This window comes from Megalobrama amblycephala, linkage group LG7, assembly GCF_018812025.1.
Source record: "Megalobrama amblycephala isolate DHTTF-2021 linkage group LG7, ASM1881202v1, whole genome shotgun sequence".
Classification (NCBI taxonomy): Eukaryota; Metazoa; Chordata; class Actinopteri; order Cypriniformes; family Xenocyprididae; genus Megalobrama; species Megalobrama amblycephala.
This window is the reverse complement of record NC_063050.1, coordinates 26,926,370-26,946,716: the sequence shown is the minus strand read 5'-3', so window position 1 is coordinate 26,946,716 and position 20,347 is coordinate 26,926,370. Positions and strand designations below refer to the sequence as shown.

Here is a 20,347-nt window from a genome sequence, read left to right as displayed (position 1 = left end):
TGTCGCTGTCACTGTCTTCGAGTTCACATGACCAACGGTTAAAATTACTCGTCAGGCTACAGAAGAATACCAAAATTCCTCCGTTCAATTGGTCTAATACATTGAGAGTCACGCAGACCTGTAACAACTCAGCCACAACATAACATGCCTTTCCTTACCTTAACACAGGCCTGAGGTCAGCTTCCTTTGCTGTTCGAGTTATAGTTCACGAGCCACAGGGTTTAATTTGGATTTGTCTGTGCGTGTTTTTTTTTTTTGTTTTTTTTATTTATTCTTATAGATTGTGTTGCCATTGACACGCATTATACAACTGACAGACGGCAACGGTTGGAGTTAAAAATCATCATTTGTGTTCTACTGAAGAAACAAAGTCACCTACATCTTGGATGCTCTGGGGGTAAGCAGATAAACATCAAATTTTCATTTTTGGGAGAACTATCCATTTAACATGTACTAAACATGAGTAGAATTTGCACCGCAGCGCCCCCACACCTTGATGCTCATGACAAGAATAGCATGTATAGTTTTCTTTATTGAAGTGAATTAGGTTTAAATCGCCATCATGCGAATGAACATTTTTGCAATTTTAAAACATAATAATCAATGATGATAACATTACACAAAACTGAAATTGCACATCAAAATAACCCCCAAATAGACCCCCCAAAATTTCACAAAGCACGTTTTCAGGGGAGCCCATGTCTTATCAGGGGGAGCTGAGCTCCCCCTAGTTCCCCCTTAGTTCGCACCTTGCATGAACCCCTAGTGGTCCTTGACATAATGCCAGGGGGTCCTTATAAAATATCTGAATATGAATTTTTGTATATTTTGACATTTGACATGTTCCCATAAAAGAAGATAATATATGTATAATATAACTGACAATATGACTAAATATAGGACAAGTCAACTAACATAGTAGTAAATTACTTGATTGCATTTGGTTCGTCACAAAGACAGTAATGATACCAATGAGCCAATTTTATTCTGGGGTTCTCCAAATATGACTGGGGTCCAAAAAAGGTTGAGATTCACTGATTTAAATGACCTCACTTACACTTTCACTAATCTGCATTAAGAGTCAATCCCCACCAGACTTCAACACTCAAATACACACACACACACACAAGAACCCAAATCAAATAAAAATATAATAAATATATAAAAATACATTTAGCTCTTTGTATTTATTACTCTACATGTAGGCTTTTCATCAGGGAATAATGTATTATTATAATAATGTCATACTCTTAACATCAACTCATCCATCTTTTTGTTTGCTGTACTACTCTCACAAAGCCTGGCTTCCTTCTGCCTATCCAGCAACAGGATACCTGGATACACAGTGAGTGATACAAATGAGTACAATGACTGATAAAATTCTGAGCATTTATTACTTGACATTCAAAAACGCATTGTAAAAACAGTGTTAAAACAGTGCTAGACACTGTCAGTCAGCTTTGGAAAATAATATTTATTCAAGAGTATAGCCTATTCAATAGTCATTTATCAAAACGCATATTCATTGTGCAAATATTTTGCATTTAATAAACTAATAAACAATATCAGAATTTGCCTTTACAAAAGCTATGTGCAAAGACTACTGTGACTTGTGGATTTCCTGTAAGCAATGATATCAAATCAAATGAAAATGATACACTTCATGTGCTGAAAGCATTCAGTAGCGTAAATCTAAAGTGTATTGACAAAATGCCTCTTTTTTATTTCGAAATGATAATTGATCTTCATTGATAGGACCAAGTCTGTCCAGACAGAAACACACTGTGTTACTTTGGAGTTAGAATGACATTAATAACAATTAATTAATTTATTAAAAATGATGAAAATGGTCTGAAGATCCAGTGGGCATACTAGGCAATTGTTATTTGTCCTTTGAAGCCCAGATGCAATGTAAATTGTGCTTTACATTCTTTACACTTTCATCCACAATCTGCTTCACTTGATCTTGTTCTTCAGATCACTCCTCTGGCTCCACATCTCTGCCATTGTCATTGCATAAGGATATGAGGTTCAATGTTAAATAGTAGATCATCATTACCACGCCGAACTTCCAGAAGGAGAGGCATGTCTCCCTGAATCGCCTCCAATAATTCTCCAGTGTTGACCAATGGATGGCCGTTTAGCTTCACTATAATATCCCCTGTTTCAAGCCCACCCCTGTGAACAGGAACCAATGAAAGAAGAATGTCACTTGATTAGTTTGGGATAAATAAAACTGCAGTTGGTTGATGTTGCAACAACATATACTGTATGTAACAGAAAGCTTAAAATATGATATGCTAAAAAGCATTTTGAAAAGAATCTGGGGTAAAAAAAATATATATATTTTTTGGCTTAGTTCACCCAAAAACTAATTTTGTCATCACTTACTCACCCTCAAGTTGTTCCAAACCAATCAAACAGTTGATAATAGCCATTGACTTCCATAGTAGGAAAAATACAAAAGTCAAAAGTTACCATCAACTGTCTAGTTACCAACATTCTTTAAAATATCTTCTTTTACGTTAAACAGAAGAAAAAAACTCATACAGGTTCAGAACAACATTGTCAACAGTAAACGATGACAAAATTTTCACTTTTGGGTGAACTATTCTTTTAAGGTCAATTAACACTGCACCGACAGACGCAGACCAATGCCGACAGTCACCAGACATTCTAAATCCAGTTCAGCATGTTCAGTAGGCGAAAATAAGCTCCAACACACTCTGACAGGCGCGTAATACACTGATCCGAGAAAACCCAATGAAGTGTCTGTTGCCGTCTGTCGGCGTCTGTTGGTGCGGTGTGAATTGGCCTTTAGACATACTTCTGAGCTGGGGAATCCTGGACAACTTCATGGACAAGAATTCCACTGCCAATATCTGGAAAGTCTGGATTGTGCCATTTTAACCCCTGGACAATGCTGAGGAAAAGAAGAGAAATATAACTTTTTCATAGATCTGATGAAAAAGTGATGCAGACAGAGATTTCTCCTTTCAGAAAGCTTACTGTTTGTACCTGACACTAACAAATGTAAAGGATCCTATTAAAAACAAAAAACAATGTTACTGACTGACATAACATACTTCTCGGTTAAAGTGACCATTTTGATTCCAATAAACCTTTTCTTGGGGCCTTTTATATCTGAAAGAGAAATTATTAGTTTTAGATATTTGTACAATTTCATAGTGAATTTAAGTCATGCCGGAAAGATTGTGTTTATGAGTTAAAAGCACATGAATGGCACCACAAAGTAAATACGATTGGGAAATTCAGGATTTTCTTTGAGCCCTGCATGAATTTCCGAGTTGGGGGCATGTCAGTGTGAAAATAGGGTGAACACCAGGGATGCAGGGTCGGTATTGATGGTAAATTTATGTAAAATATTGTAAATATATATATATATATATATATATATATATATATATATATATATATTTACAATGAAACTATAGTTGCATGTACTAAATAGGACAGTATTGTACTATTACAATATAATATATAACAATTCAGCATCTTCAAAAATTCAATAGCACCATAAAAAAGCAACAACAAAAACATCTGATGCACATTCTTTATTCATCATTTTGTAGTAGCAGAGTTACAAAATCTTGTAGAATTTTTTGTAGAATTGGTACATGGCCATCTTTATCCAAACAAAGTGATTTGAACACACCTGCCATCATAACTTCCCAACTCATAAATACAAACTTCCCAGGAGGACTTAAAAAGTACCATCAGATAATTGTAGTAACCCATATTTCCAAACATGGGTTTAGCACAAATATTTGCATTGCAATGTGAAACTGAACAAAATAACAGCTGTTTTTTTGTTTGTTAGCGATTTTCGTTAAACACCGAAGCAAAGAGTTATATTGTCTTGCAGTTAGCTAGTAGCAGGTTACTGGGACAAATTCATGCATAGCAGTTTCACAGTATGTTTGATTAACAGTTAACAACCTAATACAGTATTCAGGCCTAAACATCTACAATACTGTACCTCCACTTTAGCTCCTCTCACGAAGTAATTTAATGGTATGATGGACCAGTTAAATTGATTCTGTTATAGCTTGTATGTTTGATGTTATCAGGCCGGCAAGATGACTAGCAGCTAGCTAGCAAAGTGAAATTTGCTAGCAATTACCTCACCTGAGGCAGTCTTCACAGTTTGAGACTGCGTGAAGTTTGTCCTGACTACCCTTTGTTTGACTGAAATCAAAGTAAATGACACCAAGGATGTAATGGACAGGCTGTTACATGCATATTGTTTGTGTTTTGTAGCCATTTTGTTACAGTTGGCAGAATGTAACTTAATAGGTGGGACTCACAAATACCTATTCTCTGATTAATCCACAGAATTGAATGAAAATTAACATCTATTTCTATATCAGATTTCGGTGGGCTAACATTTCTGTTGATGAATTAATTTTGGAATTCCCTGTCTTTCTGCTGAATTGCTTACCTTTCTGCTGTTTATCATTGGATTCATCAAGGAACTTGATGATTCGGTCTGATGGAATGGCAAAAGAGATCCCTGCAGTAACTTTAAGTGTGTTTATTCCAATTACCTCACCATCCTAACAAGACAAAAAATATTATGTAAAAAGATAATGTATCTAACCAGTGTCCTCTTACGTAAATTTCCATTCACACTCACTAGATTGACAAGTGGACCTCCTGAGTTTCCATACTTCCCATTGATGATGAAAGAGAGAGAAATAGAGAATTAAATTCAGGCAAAACATCCATTAAACAACTGTTGTACCCTGAAAACATCATTCTCTTTTGTCTTACATTGATGATAGCATCAGTCTGGATGTAGTCCATATCAGAGTCTTGGATGCCGAGCTCTTTTCCATCTCTCTGTGTTGTGCTGACGATGCCTGTTGTGACTGTGTTCTGAAGAGCAAATGGGCTGCCAATGGCAACCACAAACTCACCAGGCCTCAGGTCAGCAGACTGACCCAGTGACAACACTGGTAATTTTTTCTGGAGACAAACAGAACAATTCATGCAAATTAAATCAACTGAAATGTGATTTAGTCAGTATGTTTTCTGTTTGTTCAAAAACACAGGTTCACTCAGGAATGAAACACCACTACATTACTCAATATTAACTTCTTTTTTAATTGAATTATTGTATATCACACTTAAAGGTGCCATTGAATGGAAAATTTAATTTACCTTGGCATGGTTGAATAACAAGAGTTCAGTACATGGAAATGACATACAGTGAGTCTCAAACTCCATTGTTTCCTCCTTCTTATATAAATCTCATTTGTTTAAAAGACCTCAGAAGAACAGGCGAATCTCAACATAACACCGACTGTTACGTAACAGTCGGGATCATTAATATGTACGCCCCCAATATTTGCATATGCCAGCCCATGTTCAAGGCATTACAAAAGGGCAGCCAGTAACGTCTGGATGTGCACAGCTGAATCATCAGACTAGGTAAGCAAGCAAGAACAACTGCGAAAAATGGCAGATGGAGCGATAATAACTGACATGATCCATGATATCATGATATTTTTAGTGATATTTGTAAATTGTCTTTCTAAATGTTTCGTTAGCATGTTGCTAATGTACTGTTAAATGTGGTTAAAGTTACCATCGTTTATTACTGTATTCAAGGAGACAAGAGCCGTCACTATTTTCATTTTTAAACACTTGCAGTCTGTATAATTCATAAACACAACTTCATTCTTTATAAATCTCTCCAACAGTGTGTAATGTTAGCTTTAGCCCGTTAGCCACGGAGCACTATCAAACTCATTCAGAATCAAATGTAAACATCCAAATAAATACTATACTCACATGATCTGATGTATGCATGCAGCATGAATGACGAACACTTTGTAAAGATCCGTTTTGAGGGTTATATTAGCTGTGTGAAGTTTGTTTATGCTGTTTAAGGTAAGCGAGAGCTCCGGGGGCGGGGAGCGTGAGGAATTAAAGGGGCCGCAGCCTGAATCGGTGCATAGTTAATGATGCCCCAAAATAGGCAGTTAAAAAAATTTATTAAAAAAAATCTATGGGGTATTTTGAGCTGAAACTTCACAGACACATTCAGGGGACACCTTAGACTTATATTACATCTTGTAAAAAAACGTTCGATGGCACCTTTAAATCATCCTGTTGGTCTGAAAAGCAGCACAGCTGTGATTTAGTGCAGCCTTGCCCCGAATCACAGCTATCAACATTCATTGTTGAAATGTAGTTGAAATAATGTCAGTTGTTATTTCAATGGCACATTCTGATTAGTTATTTTCCTGTCAAGATATGCTACTCACATTTTTTTTACACAATTCACGCTGTCCTACCACATTTGACAGCTTCTTTTTTGCCTCACGAAGCAGGCTACTAAACTTGAAAAATGACTGTTTTAACTGCAGGTAGCACAAATCATCAGAACACAGGCTGGGATGGTGATATGAACAACAGCACTCATACTCATGTAATATTGCTTAATTGATAACACTACCTGAACAAACTGGTCTGATTTCATTACTTGCAAAAACATTTGAACAGTCTATCCTTAAGAACAAATTTGAAAAACAAATCAGAATGGGGTGCAGTGTAGAAACAGTCTAAGGCTGCTGGGCAAGAGATGGGGAAATGACATCAACTACTATAAACAGACACAAAATATCTGCAAGCATTCCAGACTCTCTGACATGGGAACATTCTACGATTTTATTTTTCCAAAGCAGTCTGTACTCTGAATAGTTTCTCTTTGATAGTCTAAATCAAAAATTGGCTACAGAAATATTGCACTAGACAGTTTACGCATCTCCATAATCAGATCCATATGCATCTGGAAACAAAACACCTCTTACAACACAACACCTCCTAAATTCTCACACACAAATGTAGGTCAACATGTCCAAGTGTGTCTAGATGAGGCAGATTGTGTGATATAAACCATCTGCCTCTGGAGTCATAAACATAGGATTTGAGAGTCAAATGTGTTGCCATTTTTGGATGATTTGTGCTGAGTTTTATACTTTGAAAGTTTCTGAAAGGTGAACTCTGGTCTACTGGCTAATAGGCTTTGTGTTGGGAAACTGCACTGTAATGAAAACTGTATGGTGACAGCAAGAAAGGTTGGGGATTAAACTTTTTCAGCCTCAAGGCCTTGTTCCACATTTACAAAAAGAAATAAAGGAGACCATGGAAACACAACATAAAATAAAAAATAAAGGAAAAAGAAGGAATAAAGGACCCCCGAAGCACTTCAAAAAATGAAACTATGAAAAGTTATAAAATGAAGTTGATATCACAAATATTAAAGGGATAATTCACCCAAAAATGAAAATGTGATGTTTATCTGCTTACCTCCAGCGCATCCAAGATGTAGGTGACTTTGTTTCTTCAGTAGAACACAAATGATGATTTTTAACTCCAACCGTTGCGGTCTGTCAGTCGTATAATGCATGTCAATTGGGAACTTCGTCTATAAGAGTAAAAAAAAACATGCACAGACAAATCCAAATTAAACCCTGCGGCTCGTGATGACACATTGATGTCCTAAGACACGAAACGATTGGTTTGTGCAAGAAACCGAACAGTATTTATATCATTTTTTACCTCTAAAACACCACTATGTCCAACTGCCCTGCACATCCTGTTAGTGAGGTCTGATCGCGCTCTGACAACGGAAGTGATGTCTCATACTCATTGAAGCAAAGCACGAGACATCACTTCCGTCATCAGAACGTGTTTTCAGACCTCACTAACCGGATGCTGAACGTAGTTGGACATAGTGGTGTTTTAGAGGTAAAAAATGATATAAATACTGTTCAGTTTCTCGCACAAACCAATCGTTTCATGTCTTAGGACATCAATGTGTCGTCACGAGCCGCAGGGTTTAATTTGGATTTGTCTGTGCATGTTTTTTTTTTACTCTTATAGACGAAGTTCCCATTGACATGCATTAAATGACTGACAGACCGCAATGGTTGTAGTTAAAAATCATCATTTATGTTCTACTGAAGAAACAAAGTCATCTAGTTTTGTAAAATAATTGTAAATTGTAAATGCATTTTGAAATATGAAACATGACAATGTCCACTAGGGGGATGAGCCTGCTAAAAGGTTTTAATGTACCATTTCCATGTTAATGCAATGTCCAATTTCAAAGCACTTTCACAGGATGTTTTTTTTATTTTGAATGATACCTAATTTACGATTATTACTACAATATGTGATAACAAAAAAAGTAAATAAAAAAGAGCAGCAAGTTAAGTATTGAAACTTTCCGCCACAGAATTACAAAAAATTAAAAGATAATTGTGACTTTTTAACTCACAATTCTGACTTTTTTCTCGCAATTGCGAGTTTACAGAATTGTGAGATATAAAGTTGAAATTGTGAGTTATAATGTCGGAATTGTGAGATAAAAAGTCACAAATTATCTTTTTAATTTTTTATTTAGCGCCTGAAACAAGCTTCCGTTAAGGGTCATTAATTGATTCTCACCTTTGGATTAATTTTGATAGTTGCGATGTCAGACTTCTTGTCGATGTCTCTGATGGAGGCCTCATAGGTTTGGCCATCGTGTAGCTGCACTTGTAGATGCTGGGTTCCTGTTACTGTTGCACTACTAGCTACCACATGAGCATTGGTCACAATCAGACCTGCCTGCGTCATTATGAATCCAGAACCGCTTGACAAAGGTACATGACGACCAAAGAGCGGATGGCTGGGCACAAACATTGAAAACAGTAGTTATGCATGACTAAGTGTGAAAATGTTACAATTATATTCTAGTATTGCTTGAAAATAAAACTGACCTGAAATATGTGACTGTGATTACTACAGAACTAAACAAAATGATACCAAAGCAACTGTTGGCTATCAGTGAGGTATATCAATCAGTGAGATATCAATCAGTGCAAAAATGACAAATAAATATATAGAAGACCAGAATTGTATTTACTTGAGGAAGAGCTCGACGTGTACCACAGCAGGGGCAATCTTCTCCACAACATCAGCGATGAAGTTAAACTTATACCTTGGGCTGTTCAGATGTGCAGAACCTATACTAGCAGGAAGAATTGTTCACGTCAATGACATGATATGCCAGATATGAGGACTAATGTCTAATATTTTAGCAATACTTACCTGTTTTTGGTAAATATCCTAAATATACAAGTGTAAATGTGCACTAAATTAATATTTAAGCAAATCTTTCTCGCAGAATTTATATTGTATTAGCAGAATAAGTGTCAACACAGCACACAAATGCTTTTGTGCTGCAACCAAATTGCCTTTGGGAAATTAATAAAGATGAACTGAATTGAAACAAAATTTAAATGTATGGTGTAATTAATACACTATACTGATCAAAAGTATGTTTTTGAAGTTTACCAAGTAGACCTATGCATTTATTTGATCAAAAAATACAATAAAAAAACAGTAATATTGTAAAATATTATTACAATTTAAATAACTGTTTTCTATTTAAATATATTGTAAAATGTTAATTATTCCTCTGATGTCAAAGCTGAATTTTCAACAGCCATTACTATAGTCTTCATCATCACATGATCCTATGGAAAATATTCAAATTTGCTGATTTGGCGCTCAGATTTATCAGTTATTATTGGTTCTCTATTATTAATAATGGTTCTTATTATCATCCATGTTAAAAACTATTTTTGCTGCTTAATATTTTTGTGGAAACTGGGTTTTTTTTTCCCCCTGGAAAATGTGATACTTTTTTTTTTTTTAGACAGTTCAAAAGAACAGCATTTCATTAAAATTGAAAGCTTTTGTAACAATATAAATGTCTTCACCATCATATTTGATTAATTTAATGCACCCTTGCTGAATAAAAGTATTAATTTCTTTACTTTTTTAAATATTATTTACCCGAAACTTCTGAATAGTAGTTTATCACAGTTTCCACAAAATTATAAGCAGCACAACTGTTTTCAACATAATTAAAATGAATAATAATAAAGCTTTTTACTTTATTTTAATAATACTGTTTCAGTTATACTTATAAATGCAGTCTTCTTTTGAAAACATTAAATTATTATAACTTAGTTATTCCAAACTTTTGACAGGTAGTGTTTTTAAGTGAGAAATCAATGATACAGGAATTTCCTCTAAATATACTGTAGGCCCAGATCTATGAAAGACAAACATATTTAGGCTTCATTAACTTAAGCAACCTCCAAAGTGCTGCTCAGAACTAAATCTTCTGGGTTTACATGATTTCACCAAGTACAACATGTTCCTGGAACAACATTCCAAACAACCAATCGAATTTGAGGGACAAGTTTACAGTTTATGTCTAGGCTTACAACCAGGGTTAGGTGCTTCTACATTAGTGTAATTCATCATTTCCCTCTGATTTAAGGGATAAGTTATGGGTAGGGTTAGGTTTAGGGGTAAGGAAAGGGTTGGGACAAAATTTTTGGACTGGAATGTTCTTCCAGAATCAACAAAATATGTTGACCCAGCAACATGTCTTACTTACAAAATCACGGTGACCAAATGTTCTATTTGTTCTATCTGATGTCCCATAGAGCACATAACAGAATAGATATAAGACACCCATTGTAATAATTTAGATCACTACTCATCTGTGATTAGGTGTGTCATATTTAATACTTCCCTCACATTCTGTGGGCTGGACCCAGATGGTATTCGGCCTAGATTGTGTCCTCTATTCGAGAGCTAGACTCTATTAACATTGTTGCACGTTTTTCGCACTTAAGTATAAAAAGGTTAAAGCTGCATTTGGATGGTGTTTATGTTCTCTGGTTCTGAGTGAAATAACTACAGACCACACTTGAATAGTAAGAGGAACTAAGAGCTGTTGACTCTACATCTCACTAAACATCCAAAATCACACTGGTGTTTCTACTTAGTAGACATTCCAAGATATCTCAATCAGACAAAATCAGACATCACACAGGAAGCCAAAATTAGTGGAGATATAGCAACAGTCCTACAGCTGACTGACTATTATGCTTCACCCACAAGTTATTTTTTGTTTATTTTGCCAGTCAGTACAACAATGGTCTTATCAATATGCATGACGCATCAGTCAAAAGTTTTCAGTTATTGATGCCATTGTGATGCCATTTTGCAGGTGCATTTGTATAACCCCACATTCAAAAAGGTCCAATAACAAGGGGGTTTCTACTATTCAGAAAGGAGGGTGGAAAAGAGATAGGGAAAACCCTATGTATGCCACTGAATTGAGTCTTCCCTTAATGTGAGTTTACATCATTTAAACATATTTGCCAAACCTTTGGAAATTATAAGACAGGACATACTGTCAAATGCAATGCATTTATGAAATTCAAGCTTTCATACAAATAGAGTTATAGTAGACAACTAGCATGAGTTAAAGGTGCTAAAGAGGATGTTTTGTTTTATACATTTTTGCAATATTACTTGAAACTGTCTTTACTAACTGATAAAAGACTATTTATTAGGTGCACTGAAAGGAATAATATTAATATACATCATCTGTGCACGAGGTAGGGCCTTAAAAACATCAGCCAATCGTTTACGCGATCATCGCGTAAACGATTGGCCCTCTGGCTTGTCAATCACTGCCATTACATTCCTTGTGAAAGACGTGCGCGGATTGGCCCTCTGGCTTGTCAATCACTGCCATGACGTTCCTTGTGAGAGACGAGCGCGGCTGCGCGCTCCAGTAACTTTCCACACTCCACAGGCGCCGCATGCAATGTTTTTGTCAGGAGACAGGAGTAACAACTGCAGATTATGAGTTACCTGCGGTGAGTCCGACATAATGAATCCACTAACACGACACAGCGAATGCCGTTGGTAAACACTCGTGTTCCAATACTTGTGCACGAGTTTTGGGAGGCGTTACCTCAAAATGAGCTGTGAAGGAGGGGGGTTGTTCTTACGCATGCGCTCATTTCAAAAACTCACTAACATTCTTTGGTTTCTCAGTCGACGAAAAGATCGTCTTTAGCACCTTTAAAGGGTTAGTTCACCCCCAAAAAAAACCCCAAAAATGTTATTAATTACTCACTCTAATGTCATTCCACACCCGTAAGACCTTTGTTCATCTTCAGAATATAAAATATTTTTGATAAAATCTGAGATATTTTTTTTTTTATCCCCAAAAGACAGCAATTTAACCACTACTTTTAAGGCCCAGAAAAGTACTAAAGACATTGTTAAAAAAGGTCAACGTGACTACAGTGGTTCAGCCTTAATTGTATGAAGCAACTAGAATACTTTTTCTGTGCAAAAACAAAACAAAAATAACAACTTTATTCAACAGTATCTTCTCTTCTGTTCAGCGCTTCCAGGTTGTATGTCGACTCAGTATTGTCTGACGCTGTTCACGTGAGCAGCACGATGCATTCGTGATGCTGATGCTTGATCCGACCAATAATGAGCCGGTGTTCTGACTAGAACCAGGAAGCGCTGAACGTAAACAATGTAGGAGAATGACACTGAAGATAAGATATTGTTGATTAAAGTCGTTATTTTTGTTTTTGCGCACAAAAAATATTCTCGTTGCTTCATAAAATTAAGGTTGAACCACTGTTATCACGTTGACTATTTTAACGATGTTTTTGTGCCTTTCTGGACCTTGAAAGTGGTGGTTAAATTGATGTCTATGGATAAGTCAGAGAGCCCTTTCATCAAAAATATTTAAATTTGTGTTCCGAAGATGAACGAAGGTCTTACGGGTGTGGAACGACATGAGGGTGAGTAATAAATGACAGAATTTTAATTTTTGGGTGAACTAACCCTTTAATTGCCATGCGCTAGCAGTGTTAATAGTGGCGCTAACATAATTGTTGCTAGTCCAGATAAACTGCACAGCACCAATTCTGATAGTATAATTTAACAGAAATAGAAAAATCAAGAGGAAAAATGAATAGTTGAACTTATAAGTTACTGACCTGAGCTTGATGGCGCGCATGAACCCTTGTGTGCTTGGGTAATAACGGAAAGCCCTCGCTGTTGCGCTTTACGCGCGGCTGCCCTCATCTTGCACACATTACCGTAGGTGTTTCCGTCGCTGCCACACACTCTGTGAGTTGTCTTACACTGGCAAACGCCTTTGGAAAGTCGCTTACCGGCTGGAAATTTACATTCTAGCCCGTCGCCACACGGAGCATCATCCTTCCGACCACACGACGCTCCCTCGCCCAGGCTGCACACAAGACAGCAGTTGCAGTGGTCGGGCACATACCCGCTCGGACAGCTCGGGCTCGGACATTTACTCACATCACACCTGGATGAACATTTCGTCTTCGGCTCGGCCAAGGCGAGGTCCTGCGCAAAGAGCATTGTTGCTGCAAACAGAATGACCAGCATTCCTCCAGTTTTCAGGTACACTTGGAGAGAAATTCAGTCAGTGAAGACAGGCAGTCGGTCAGTTTGTTCAGTTAGCTACTTTAATTCTTTGTGATATTCATTCGTGGCCTATGATGTCCAAAATACAGCAAAGAGCTCCGCTGACTTTTCCATGAGCATCACACGCTGATGTAATGGAGTTTAACATGAAATGTAGTTAATTCCCTAGATTAAAATTTCAGTCTCATATGCTCTTTCTTATGCTCCTTGTGTTATGCCATTAAAAAATAGAGTGCTGAATAAATCTCTCTGATTTCTCGTGTGCGGCACACTCACTCCCTCCACTACACTGCTTTTGTATATACTTCACACTCTCAGTGTGAGGTGTGATGAAAGAGGCAGGGCAGTGTCATTACAAAACAATGCAATAAAGAGCGAATTCATTTAATCACATTATGTGGAAATAGCTCAATTTCAAGAAATTTATGGAATATGCATTCAAATTCAAAATATCAGGCTAGAAAAATATAATCAGGGTATAAAAACAATAAAAACCAATAGAAACTCCCCACCATAACAGAAATACAAAATGTGGAAAAATGTTGTTTATTTCTGCTGTCATTTTCTGTAAAAGCCTATTTCTCAGTTTTACAACACATGTGAGCTTCTCTCAGCTCATCGCTTCCTACTTTATCATGCCTCCTTGTGGCGTATGCAGAAAAAATGCCAAACATTTTGCATACTAAAACTTAATTATGACAAGGTGATCGAGGCTTTGCTTCACGGAGGGCTTTTAAAGGGATAGTTCACCTTTAAATGAAAATTCTGTTATCATTTACTCACTCTTAGGTTGTTCCAAACCTGTATCAATTTCTTTCTTCTGTTGAACACAAAAGAAGATATTTTGAAGAATGTCGGTAACCAAACAGTTGATGGACCACATTGACTTCCATTGTATGCAGAATGTCTTCTTAAAGGGATAGTTCACCCAAAAATGAAAATTCTGTCATCATTTACTCACCCTCAAGTTGTTCCAAACCTGTATAAATTTCTTTGGTCTGTTGACCAGTTTGTAACAAGGCTGCTTTGGGGCACCATTGACTTCCATAGTAGAAAAAAAAAAAATACTATGGAAGTCAATGGTGCCCCAAAACAGTTCAGTTTCCCACATTCTTCAAAATATCTTCTTTTGTGTTCAGCAGAACAAAGAAATTTGTACAGGTTTGGACCAACTTGAGGGTGAATATATGATGACAGAATTTTCATTTTTGGGTGAACTATCCCTTTAAGATAATAAAGTATTAGAACAGTTTTGATATTATTGAAATAAACCTTTTTTCATGTATGCACCATTTAGAGAGAGAATGATATCATTTTAATTTGAAATTGGCTACTCTTATTGTTGAAATACCAAAGTTAAATCTATAAAGTTTTGTTTTATAGGCCTATACTGGTTGAGATAGTGGACAGCAGTGTTGGGCACGTTACTTTAAAAAAAGTAATTAGTTATAGTTACTAGTTACTTCTCACAAATAGTAACGGAGTTAGTAACTGAGTTACATCATTATAAAAGTAACTAATTACCAGGGAAAGTAACTATGCGTTACTTTAAAAAAAAATAAAAAAATAAAAATATGCCAAATAAATTGAATGCCCCCACTATTACGTATAAGTCTAAGAATAAATTATTCTTGATGCGACTCCTGACTCATGATCCGCTCTTGCTCACGACATGAAATTTCTCTGTACTGTGTTGGTAGCCATTAAAGAAAACGTAGTTTCATATTTATGTTTAAATAGTCCTATGTTATGTTTTAAATCCATTTATTCGATTATGAAAAGTGAACAGCGTGAGTAAGATGCATCACAAGATGCGAAAATATATCGGGAGACATGGAGTGGGTCAGACATGATTTTAAACACTACATTAAGTTTTGTTTTATAGAAAGCCTCTCTTTAAAGTGAATTTCGTTTTGTAAAAATTGTATCTTAATTTTAATCAATGTTTCATCAACCAATTGCTTGGATTTAATATATAACAAGCAAATATAGCAGACAATAAAATCATGACATGGAGGCGCGGGAGCGATCACTGGCGCGTGAACTGGAGCGCGTCTTATAGGCTAAATGAACCGAAACTCAGAGGCTGCTTGCCTCGCAGACATGAGAAATATATCTATAGAATGCTTGAAATATCTACTTTAACGAAAATGAAGTAATTAAAAATGAAAAGAAAGAGACTACTCTGATTATATAGCCTAATCCGAATGAAATGTGCATTATCTCTCTAGGCGCGTCCATGAGCAGATGATCAGCAAAGAGAATCAGCAATGTCAACTTCATCTTTGCAGCCGACACTGATTCAGAAAACATTACTTTATTAATAAACAATTAAAATGTCTCCTTGCTGTTTTTGTCACACTCATAATCATTACTTTTGCCGGTTCTTTATGGCAATTATGCGTGCCCTTGAGTGCTATATAGCCTATATTATGTAAACGCTCCTTATTATGGTTTATTCTCTCCAGTATTTAAGAAATTAAATTAATATAAATGTGATTTGTCAACTAATAGCTTAAATGAACAACTACTAGTCGACTAGAAAAAAACTCATTTCACATATTTTCGATCAAGCATCAAAAAGGGTATTCTGGTTTGAGCTCTCGCTTCGCGCGCATGCTCTGACAGACACACACACACAGCGCATCATACATTATTATCAGTTTAAAATTATATTTGTGTATGACTAACCGCAGCACACACCAGAGAAAAAAACTTTGCAGGTCCTATGGCTGAGAGAGAGCTTACTCGGATGAAAACCGCTTCAGTGAGCTCAATTATAGTAACGCGGCATTTTTTTTGTCAGTAACGCTAACGGCGTTGTAACGGGAGAAAAAGTAATTCGTTTGATTACTCGTTACTGAAAAAAGCAACGGCGTTAGTAACGCCTGTTATTTATAACGCCGTTATTCCCATCACTGGTGGACAGGGAGCTCTTTTCTCCACGTCTGATGCTGTGATCTGAAACAGTATTTAGACAGTAGGCTAAAAACAAATGCACAAGCAACATTCTTAAAGTAAAAACCTAAATGCAAATTTTAGAATTTAAATTTTGTACAGTATTTCATAAAGACAACAAAGACTGCACAACACATAGCCTATTTGTAATCTATACAATGATTAAATTTGACTATTTGACAGCTGCAGCAAAGCCATAGTCCGATAATCAACAAACCAAACTTTGTAACAGCCAAAAATGTAAATAAATCTTCAAAATCTTTTTTTTTTTTAACTTATGTAACCCCCATCAGTTTCCTCTAATAGCCACATGAGGGTGTCAATGAATCTTTGTTCCTGCTTCAGTTCCAGAATCTGTTCTTTTTTGCAGGTATATGTCATTATGTCAGAGGATTGTAGAAGTAACTTTCAGAATGCTGAAAAATATTAACTGAGACAATGTACTTCTTTTTTATTGAATCATAAAAACAAGTTTGCTGTTAAATATATTTAAATTGTGTATTACAGTTACATCTACAGTCAAACCAAAAAATTATTCAGACATTTTTGATATATTTTTACTAGTGGGTGCAGGACACTATAGCTCATTTATGTAAGTGAGGATAACAAAATAAAATAAACTGTGACATATTATACCCAAAAATCCTTCATACAGTGGACTACCAGTAAAACTGATAAAAATTTGGAAACAAAAATTATTCAGACACTTTGACCTGACCATGTTTTGCTTAAGTGTTATCTGACATAATTAAGATTATTTTTTTCTGACACAGTTTAACTCTGAGATCTTGTCATATTTTATTAAACTATAGTGAATAAACTGTATTAATGAATTAAATGTTCAAGGTGTCTGAATAAATTTTGGTTTGACTGTAATGGTTAGTCAGTAGCCTTAGACCCACATGGGACAGCACAGAGCAGCAAGAACAAATAAGCGAAGAATCAGTTGTCAGAGACTACAAATATACAGCCAAAAGCTATACTTTTTAACATGTGAAGTCACAATTAGTCCTTATCTCCAGGTTTAGAGTGAAGTCATTTAGTCTAGCAGTGTTACACTTCTCTGTAGAAGACTCCATGCTGGAAGAATTACTTCATAATTCCTTCTTTATATAATGGCCAACATAAGTTGCTTTGACTGCAAGAAGTTTAAAGATTTTTTTTCTCTCTCTCTTTCTGACCACAGACTTGTGATTCTCAAAGGACAAAATTGCTATTTACTCTTGTCCCTATTAGTGGACACACTGAAATAAGCACACCACTCTTGTGTGCATCTGTCCGTTAGCAGATGCAGGCCCATTTCTTCTTGCTCTCTTGTGCTATTATAATTTTTGCTGGGATTGTGAAGCTCTCAGATCTGCACTGTAACACACATTCGTTCACACTCTGGCTTCTCTGGCTTTTCAGACTCTTTGCCAATGTCACAAAGATGCTGTCCACCTGGTCCCCTTTGCGACCTTTGGCTGAAGTAAGATAAAAAGACATTCCATGGACTTCGGCCAAATGACGAGCCTGCTCGATTAACACAGATGTAATTGCTGAAGTGACCAGATCGGCCTTGTTGCAAACAAGGGCCCGGGGTATATCTGGACCAAGAGAGTGCTGACGGCACTCGTCCATCCACAGTGGCAGATTGCGGAAACTAATGGGGTTAGTGACATCAAACACGAAGACAATCCCGTGCACATTGCGATAGTAGTGCTGCACCATGCTTTTACGAAAACGCTCCTGACCAGCTGTGTCCCACAGCTGTACCTAAAGTGAGATGGAAAATGACAAGATTTATATTTTTGTACACATTCAGGCTACATATATATTATACAGATTTTTACTCATAACCTTGGCATTGCTTGGCATAACAGTTGAGCTACAGAAACATTACAAATTGAAACTTGAGTGTTCATTGAGTTATATCTGCCTGATCTGATGGTATTTATTGAGTTTATTTGTTTTTTTGACTACACTCGAAAAAATGCTGGGTTAAAAACAACCCAAGTTGGGTTGAAAATGGACAAACGCAGCAAATGGGTTGTTTTGACCCAGTGGTTGGGTTAAATGTTTGCCCAACCTCCTGGGTAGTTTTGTTTAACTCAACTATTGTTTAAAAATGACTGTATTGCTTGCTTAAAATGAACCCAAAATATGTTGGCAATTAATATTTATTAATAAGTTTAATTAATAATAATTAAACAATAAACATTTATTAAATTGCTTATTAATAAATGTTCATCTTTTGATGATTATTGTTGCCTCTAGTAAATATGTGTCTTATTTTTAATTTCCAACCTATTTTGGGTTTATTTTAAGCCAGCCATATAGTATTTTTAAACAATAGCTGAGTTTAATAAAATTGCAGGTTGGGCAAACATTTAACCCAACGGCTGGGCTGCTGGGTTTGTCCATTTTCAGTTGTTTTAACAGCATTTTTTAGAGTGTACATAAATATACACAGAGCTTGAAATGAAAAAAAAAAAAAAAGGGAAAAAAAGAAAGAAAGAAAAAACTAGTGCCTCGGTTGAAATGGGGGTAATATGGGTAGTACTAGTAGTGTAAAGTAAATGTTCATCTTTAATGCAATTGTTATTTAATATTTGTGGCGTAGGACTACATATTCTCTTCTCAAAAGTGAAGTCAAATCCCTCATTTAGAAGGTGAGATCTCAACAACACGGTGAAATCCCGCGTTCTGCTGCTGTTCCTCCATGGGATTCACAAGCAATAAATCTCCTACCACTTAAAAATTAAAGAAGAAGTAAAGAATTTACGTCATGGTTATTGAATCCGATAAACAGATCCGGTAAATCCTAATTATTTACTTCCCAAAATATATCAAATCATGATAAGGCGTCAGAATGTCCGATTTAGTCAACTAGTCATTTCTTTGAGTCGGATCTCTAAAACGAATCAGTTCCAAAACCGGCCTTTTTGGAGTCAGAACGATCGGCGAATGACATCAAAGTACCGCGAGAGCGATTCAAAAGCATAAAGGGTCGTATGCTCCCCAAACGCTCTCGCGGTACTTTGATGTCATTCGCCGCTCTTTCGAACACGCCCGATTCATATCTGATTCATGTCGTGAGAAGAGAAACGATGATAGTCGAACAATTATGTACCGAGGATTCGATTTATGGGGTGAAAAGTTAAAAGGGTGAAAACTTATTTTAGCCGAATAACATGTTACAAATAACGACTTTACAAATAAAACGTAGTGTTTATGATTTGACATCCAGGCAACCTTTTGTAATCTGCTCCAAAATAAACGTGCTTTAAAATTAATCAAAAATACAGTAAAAATGAAAAGACTAAATTCTTACTTTGACTTTCTCGCCTTCTATGTCAAGAACTTTCTCACGAAAATCCACACCAATTGTCGCCTCCGTTCTGCTGGGAAACTGTCCGGTGCAGAAGCGGTGTGTCAGACAGGTCTTGCCGACACCGGCATCTCCGATCACAATAATCTTACAGGTTCGACAGCAGCGCACCGGCAGCGCACCGTTCGATGAGCTGGAGCTCTCAAGGACGAATCCATCTACCGTTCCCGTGGTGAAAAATAAACACGAAGTGGATGTTTAAAGGAGGCTTAAAGTTCAGAGTGCTCAAGTGAGCACTCCTCACATGCCCATGACTGATGGTTACTGATTACAACTTCCCCTTAAATTAAAGAGAAACTTGAACTCGTTTTCTAAGCCCACCTTCATAAGCAGGTAATTAAAGAAAACTTTTGTCTTTTTGCAATATAATACACACGATTACTCATTTTTATTCATGAATTCATTTATGTAATTATGCATAATAAAATGGGTAAGAACCGTTGTTAAAAGGGAAGTCTGACATCCAGCTTAGACAGAAACCAAAAACAGCCCACAGTTTTTCATATCCCTCTGAGGAGCTTAAAATGTATCTAGTGAAAGAAAAAGTTTTTTGTGTGTGTGTGTGTGTGTGTGTGTGTGTGTGTGTGTGACAAAGTGTACTTTTTCAGAGCCAATAAAATACTTTAAAGAACCTACCAATGTCAACGA

At 36.4% G+C, this 20,347-nt stretch overlaps 2 protein-coding genes across 5 annotated transcripts; both read right to left on the bottom strand.

Moving 5' to 3' along the window:
• Positions 1-1,370: 1,370 nt before the first annotated feature.
• On the bottom strand, positions 1,371-13,859 carry htra3a (HtrA serine peptidase 3a). Of its 4 annotated transcripts, XM_048196782.1 has the most exons (11): positions 12,915-13,859; positions 8,942-9,041; positions 8,796-8,825; positions 8,482-8,704; positions 4,795-4,989; positions 4,658-4,690; positions 4,463-4,577; positions 4,150-4,209; positions 3,087-3,144; positions 2,828-2,923; positions 1,371-2,178 (listed from the first exon to the last, which is right to left on the bottom strand). In XM_048196782.1, the coding sequence occupies exons 1-11, from the start codon at positions 13,330-13,332 to the stop codon at positions 2,010-2,012; spliced, it is 1,497 nt and encodes a 498-aa protein (XP_048052739.1). In that variant the 5' UTR covers positions 13,333-13,859; the 3' UTR covers positions 1,371-2,009. The 4 variants fall into 4 exon arrangements, with proteins under 4 accessions (XP_048052739.1, XP_048052741.1, XP_048052740.1 ...); XM_048196784.1 differs by lacking the exon at positions 4,150-4,209; XM_048196783.1 differs by lacking the exon at positions 8,796-8,825 and having other exon boundaries at positions 12,915-13,856.
• A 3,263-nt stretch (positions 13,860-17,122) lies between these two features.
• Positions 17,123-19,897, bottom strand: LOC125273143 (ras-related protein Rab-33B; the record flags this gene model as incomplete). The annotated part of the gene is made up of 2 exons (XM_048198409.1): positions 17,123-18,084; positions 19,643-19,897. Coding segments are annotated over 2 exons (729 nt in total), but the record flags the coding sequence as incomplete, so codon positions are not given.
• Positions 19,898-20,347: the final 450 nt, after the last annotated feature.

Excerpts from the sequence above, each read along its gene's own strand:
- htra3a (XM_048196782.1), bottom strand. The coding sequence starts at position 13,332 with ATGCTGGTCATTCTGTTTGCAGCAACAATGCTCTTTGCGCAGGACCTC. Across the intron at positions 8,705-8,795 it reads ATCACAGTCACATATTTCAG|CCATCCGCTCTTTGGTCGTC; the intron begins GTCAGTTTTATT and ends GTTTGTGCCCAG. Across the intron at positions 4,691-4,794 it reads AGACTGATGCTATCATCAAT|TATGGAAACTCAGGAGGTCC; the intron begins GTAAGACAAAAG and ends ATCAATGGGAAG.